Genomic DNA, 6828 nt, shown 5'->3' with positions numbered 1-6828 from the left:
GCCGGCGTCGCGTCCTTGGCAATTTGGGATGCAGCATGCTGCCAAGTTCATCAGCCGGCACGGCGCACGCCAGAGCCCATGGGCCAGGTCGCGGTCGCACGCGCCCCCTTGGTTGGTTTTTCACTGGAGCGTTCGGGACTCCGGGGTCCGGGTCCTTGCTAGATCCGCAGCAGCTGAAACCAGCGTGGGAACAGGTCTCAAGTCTGAACCCGACATGTCGGTCAGGTGCTTGAGCTTTTTTTTTAGCCTGTCAGGTGCTTGAGCTTGACTCCGTTTAGGGCGGGTGTTTGGTTTCCTTCTGTACGCGGTCCCATAGGATGTTTAGCACGTGTATGAAGTATTAAATATAGACTAATTATAAAATTAATTACATAGCTTACAATTAATTTGTGAGACGAATCTTTTAAGCCTAATTAGTCCTATGATTTGACAATGTAGTGCTACAATAAACTTATGCTAATGATGAATTAATTATGCTTAATAAATTTATCTCGTAGAGTGCTTACGGATTCTGTAATTTATTTTTTATTAGTATTCGAACACCCCATACAACACCCTCACGTGACACCTCCTGATCGAATCCAAACACCCCTAACGCTGCCACGCTTCGCTTAACCGCGTGCCCAAGCATCATCATTCCATCCGACATCACACGCCACCGGCCCAAGGCTCCATTCGGAACCATTCCATCATCTCTGGACGCACACGCACGAAAGCATCCAACATTTGCTATAATTAATTAGAAACCACAGCAAGGGCGACGTGCTTACAAGTACGCTTTGAACATTGCCACATGATATACTCTATACTCCTACGAACGCGGGTGTGCGAACCAGACCAGACCAGAGCGTCCCGTTCCAATGCTCTTGTCGTTAAACTGAAGGCAGTGACGAACCCATTCTGAATTTTCCTTTTCCTTCACGCCACGTGTGGTGGCGTTCGGTTCCCACTGCAACATTGACCTGTTCGCTTAATCGTTTCTGTGGCTTATAAGTCAGTTGATGCTGTTTTATTGTAAGAGAAAAATACTATATTATAGCTGATAAGCATGATTGATACGGTTAAGCGAACATGCCCAATGGTAGGCCATGATTCCCCTGACGACCTGCATGGGATAGGGAAATACGGAGGAGTATGCAGGCTCAGATAGTCAACTCAGCTAACGGCTAAACGCTGTAACGCAGCACCTGGACTTTGCTACGGCATGTGTACGGAAGCTTGTACCGGACAGCATCCTGGCCGGCTGGAGAGATTTCCTTGGGTTCACTGCGTGCACGACAGTACTACGACACTGCTGCCGGCTACGACTTTAATCACGCGTTGTATGTCTACCATCATGACACACGTGCCACGAATAATCATCTGGGGGCAAGTAATGTCAAATGCTGACAGCAAGCTCTGAAGAAATGCGCGGCCAGGAAGAGGTCGTCATGTGTATTAGTAGGTTTGCATGTATCTATCGAGACAAAATCCTCATGATAGTCACCTGTCTTCCTTCCAGATGAAAAGCACCATACGACAGCGGAAAACGTACTCCTCCTAGCTGTCCCATGTTTCTACCTTCTAGAGCCTGATGATTCATGAACATTGCAGAATAAGGATGGGTAGATGAACCATAGCAACGGTACTTCACTGGCACCAACTGCCAATGAATAAGGATGAAGCGAAAGGAAGAGAAAATCAAGCAGCTCTACTCTAAGCAAACCTCACAGCACTCCACGTACGAATCGGGCAGTAGATGTGAAATGGTTTACGGTTGAGCAAATTCACAATTGGTAACCTAGCTAGAGCTAGGCTACCTGCAGAAGCGAAGAAAGAGCGTTTTGCTCTTCATAAAAAAACTCTTAGTACAAGGTATGAACTGAAAAGAAACTCTGAGCTGGTCAGAACATCAACGAGAAATAGTAACCATATACAATGAAATGAACTACTTGTTCGGAGACCTAGGGGTGCCAGTCTACTATGCAGTGACATACGCAAGCAACAATACTTTTAACCAACAAACATGACTACACGTTTCTCTTATATACACTAAGAAACTAAAATATGTATACCCTGTCCCTGTTCTGATTTCTGAATATGCTGTGTTCTTATCCAAACTACTGCATCACATGTCTCTTTGACCACCTAGTACAAAAGTGAAATCCCAACGAGCAGTTCGTAGCACGAGTCATAAGTCTCGCTAACATACACATGATCCTGCCTGCAAGCTTCGTTCATTTCTCCGTATGTTGTTGCTTGGTCAGATTGGTCAAAGGTTCTATTATTGTACTGTCTGTACTCGTACTACATGGAAATTCTACACTAAAGAATACTTTCGACAATATATAGTCAGATATTAAAATCTTATAAGTTCTTAACTGGAAATCAACTAATCCCACTAGTATTATCTTTTGTTGCGACCACCTGATGTCAGTAATGATGCTTTCAGAATTAGTCCGAGTACTTGGTCAGTTTGGTCTCTGCATCTCTGCCGCTGCCACCGTTTAGTTCGTTGGTACTCTCTGCGTCCCAAAATAAGTGATGTTTTTTACCATCTTGTTTTATCGTTCGTCGTATTCAAAAATTTTATATAAATTATAACATAAATAAATCACTATTAAAGTACCTCTAATGATAAAATAAGTAATAACAAAATAAATAATATTTATACAAAAATTTTAAATAGGACGAATGGTCAAATAAGATGTCTCTCAAAGTAAAAAAAACACTTATTTCGAAACGGAGGTTTGTTCAAACGGAGACACGCTTGCTTTTAGGAAGGAACCGACCCCATGGTGTGATTAAAACAATTACAGAGGTTTGTGGTAATTTACTTGGTCTCTTTCATTTGGACCTATGTGAAGTCACACACCCTGGCAAGCCTGCAACCTTCACCACATTGATCTGTCTCTCGATAATTCTACCTCATGTAATCAATCTTTTGCTGAAATGGTAGCTGATGTCATCTGTTGGTATATTTTTTATAAACAAGAACATAGAGTATATGCCTGCTACCATGCCATGTTTACAGCATGTATGTCCAGTTGAGTACAGTTTACAATCTGAGCCGTATTATCTGCTCCGATCCCTTAGCTTGAACGTTCAACACGAAATGTGTCGCCTCGATTATTCAGCACCTAATAAGAGAAGACCGTGTCATATAAACACACAGAAAGGTAGAGATAAGGCATCGGAGACGAAATCCCCAGATGAGACTGCAAAATGATCGACCACGTCAACCTCGAACCTTCAACGCACACGCTAGCGGCCACCGGCTCTCCGGCCCCCAACAACCGCGCGCGCGACGACCTCCTCCTCTCCCCGTGCTGCCAATACATATAGCGCAGATGCACTTCCCATCCCTCACCAGCTGCAGCTCCGACCAAGCTAGCCTGCCTTCATCTATCGAGGCACCAGTCACCACCACAGCTGAGCTCATCAAAATTCGATATCGAGGCGACGCGCCGGCCGGCCAGGTGCTCCGTCCAGCTCCCACAGAAAAAACCACTATCCATGGGGCGCCGGCTCCTCCTCCTCCTCGGAGCCGCCGTGCTGCTGCTCTCGTCCGCCGCCACGGCGCAGGACTGCCTGTCCGCGACGTTCAGCGGCGGGCGGACCTTCGGGAAGTGCAACAGCCTTCCCACGCTCAGCGCCAGCCTGCACTGGACGTACCACCCGGAGAACGGCACCGCGGACGTGGCGTTCCGCGCGCCATCGGACTCCAGCGGCTGGGTCGGCTGGGGCATCAACCCCAGCGGCGGCAGCATGGGCGGCAGCAGCGTCTTCGTCGCCTCGCAGGACGGCAGCGGCGCGGTGTCCATCCTCATGACCTACCTGGAGAACTCCAGCAACCCCAGCCTAACCAACAACACCCTCAAGTTCAACGTGTCCGTCGGTCCCGCGGCCGAGTACTCCAACGGCGCCTACACCATCTACGCCACCGTGCAGCTTCCCGGGAACTCCACGCAGCAGTTCACGGTGTGGCAGGCCGGCCCCACCAGCAACGGTGCCATCGCCGCTCACCCGACGGCGCGAGCCAACTTGGCCAGCATCCAGAGGCAGGACTTCCTCTCGGGGTCAAGCACCTAGGTTAAGGCCTTAAAAAAATTAGTAAAACAAGTTCTCGAGTTTTAAAATTTAAAACACACATAAAATAATAAACAAACTCTGTGTAACTCACTTTTATGGTTGAGAGAAATCAAACAAATATCTAAGTTAATTTACTCAGTGTGTAAAAGTGCTAATGAAAATCATAACAAGAAGAATAAAATAAGTAGTTTTAATTGTTTGGTACGAAAAATAATTTCTATAAACAAAAATAAAATATAACTCGTGTATAGTGCTTATGTAAGATGATGAGCAAGTGGTGTAGATGAAAATATAACTTTAATTTTTGGAAAATAAACGTGTTAACTAATGTTCTTGGGAGAATCAAATTGGAAATAAAAATCAACATTTTTGTTAAGTCGGCAAAGATCTAAACTTATGTTAAAGTACTATTTTTGGCGAGTTACATTAGGTAAAATAATTAAATAGTGTTTAAATATTTTGTTCATATGGTTTAGTATAAAGTATGGACTATTGCATGAAGTACTTGTTGGTTGGAGTTAATAAAGATTAGGCCTTTTAAAAATTGTGGCAAAAGTGTTCATGGTTGCTAAGTTCAAACTGAATTCTTGTCTTTTCTAAGTCGGATGCCACATTGCCCTCTATAAAAATTACTCAACTTCGTTGGGACATGCTGTAACCTAGTTGTTGGCGCTCTGTTCGTGCACTGGCGTTCAGTGCGACGATCTTATCTTGGCGTCTCTCCATCTTTCTCTTGGGTCATCCTCTGGTCGTAAGCATTGCTTCGCTAGTTAGCTGTTGGCATCAGCTACATGTTAGTGATATTGGTTGAGTCTTAATCCAGACGTTAAGTAGTTTTGGGCTTGCTTTAAAAACTGTGCTTGGCACCGTTTCGGCCGCTGGCCCCGTGGGCGCGGTCACCACGCATGCGTGCGCTGCTGGCGCCGAACTCAGGCCGTGGCCAGGCTGTTGCCGCTGGCTAGCTTGTGTGCCCGGTGAAAGCTCTAGTTTGGTTTTGGTTAATTGATGAAACTCTAAGTGCTAACCTAGTTTATTAAAGTGATTATGAGATATGTAGCACTATTTCAAGTGGTAAAGCAAATGAAGATCATGACATGATGATGGTGATTTCATGGTGATGATCAAGTGCTTGGACTTAAAAAAGGAGAAAGGAAAATAAAAGGCTCAAGGCAAAGGTATAAGTGGTAGGAGGCTTTTCGTTTCGATGATCAAGACACTTAGCGAGTGTGATCACATTTAGGTTCGATAGTTGTACTATTAAGAGGGGTGAAACTCGTATCGAAATGCGGTTATCAAAGTGCCACTAGATGCTCTAACTCATTGCATATGAATTTAGGATCTAGTGGAGTGCTAACACCCTTGAAAATATTTGTGAAAATATGCTAACACACATGCACGAAGGTGATACACATTGTGTTTAGCACTTGGGAGCAAGGGTTTGAAACTCCACCGATGGAGTGTCTGCCCGTAGAGTGCGGACAGTCCGACGGTGCCACCGACCCCCTATACATAAAAGACAGGATTTTACAGAGTGCATCGGACGCTGGTCACGCAGTAACCGGACGCTGGGGTCCTGCGTCCGATCAGTGGCGCACAGTGAAGTCCGCCCTCGGTCTCTTGACCGAACGCTGAGTTCAAAAGTGAACGGACTCTGGCTGAACACTGTTCAGCATCCGGTCATGCTGATATGGCGGCACACAGAGATGAGGGAGAATGACCGGACGCTCAGTGAGTCTGGTCGGGCATGACCGGACACGTCCGGTCGTGAATTTTCGCAAATGGAACCTTACTGGAAACGACCAGACACTGAGGTTCTGCCTTCGGTCACTTCGAAGTAGCGCGTCCGGTCACAACTTAAATGTACTGATGCCCGTTGAGATCAGGCAATCAACGTTTGAAGCAGGGGCCACGTGGCATGCATCGCACGACCGGACGCTGGGGTCTAGCGTCCGGTTGCCCCATTTTTCAGTGGACTGAGGAGCCAACAGCTCTATTTCGTGGGGTCTTCTATTTAAGCCCCACGACCAGCTCAAGCTCACTCTCTTGGCCATTTGCATTGACATAGCAACCTTGTGAGCTTAGCCAAAGCCCTCTCGCTTGTCTCCATTATTGATTCATCATCTTTGTGAGATTAGGAGAGAATCCAAGTGCATTGCTTGAGTGATTGCATCTAGAGGCACTTGGTATTCGTGTTTCGCTGTGGGATTCACTTGTTTCTCTTTGTGGTTGCTGCCACCTAGATGGCTTGGAGCAGCGAGGATCATCGAGCAGAGGTTGGTGATTGTCTCCGGCTCCAATCACGGTGATTGTGAGGGGTCTTGTGCCTTCCCCGACGGAGCGTCGAAAGGTAACTCTAGTCGATTGCTCGTGTCATTGAGTTACCTCACTTGTGGGTAGGTTCTTGTGGTGTCCAATTGTGTGGACGAGGTTCATGCAACACCTTTTAGCCGCCGAACCACCAAGTGTTGGTCGACACAACGGGGACTAGCATGCCGGCAAGCACGTGAACCTCGAGAGAAAAATTGGTTGTCTCTTGGTTTCTGGTATTCTCCCGGTGATTGATTTAGTGTTCATCTTGTGATTGGTTCACTCCTCTACATGGTGGTATAATCACCCTACTCACTCATTTATATTCTTACAAACTAGTTGTAGCAAGCTCTTTAGTATAGCTAGAATTGAGAGCTTGCTTTGTAGTTTAAGCTAATCTAGTGTAGCAAGTGTGAGAGCTCTTAGTGAGTAGTGAGTTTGCAAATTATG

The 6828-nt window shown here is 46.2% G+C and overlaps 1 protein-coding gene across 1 annotated transcript; it reads left to right on the top strand.

Annotated features, from left to right (window-relative positions):
* The first annotated feature begins 3352 nt into the window (after window positions 1-3352).
* On the top strand, window positions 3353-4599 carry LOC136540469 (auxin-induced in root cultures protein 12-like). Its single transcript, XM_066532475.1, has one exon. It carries the CDS (start codon window positions 3496-3498, stop codon window positions 4069-4071), a length of 576 nt encoding a protein of 191 aa, XP_066388572.1. The 5' UTR covers window positions 3353-3495; the 3' UTR covers window positions 4072-4599.
* The last annotated feature ends 2229 nt before the right edge of the window (window positions 4600-6828 follow it).

This window comes from Miscanthus floridulus, chromosome 2, assembly GCF_019320115.1.
Source record: "Miscanthus floridulus cultivar M001 chromosome 2, ASM1932011v1, whole genome shotgun sequence".
Classification (NCBI taxonomy): Eukaryota; Viridiplantae; Streptophyta; class Magnoliopsida; order Poales; family Poaceae; genus Miscanthus; species Miscanthus floridulus.
Note: the sequence above shows the minus strand (reverse complement) of the source record. Positions and strands in the feature narration are given on the sequence as shown.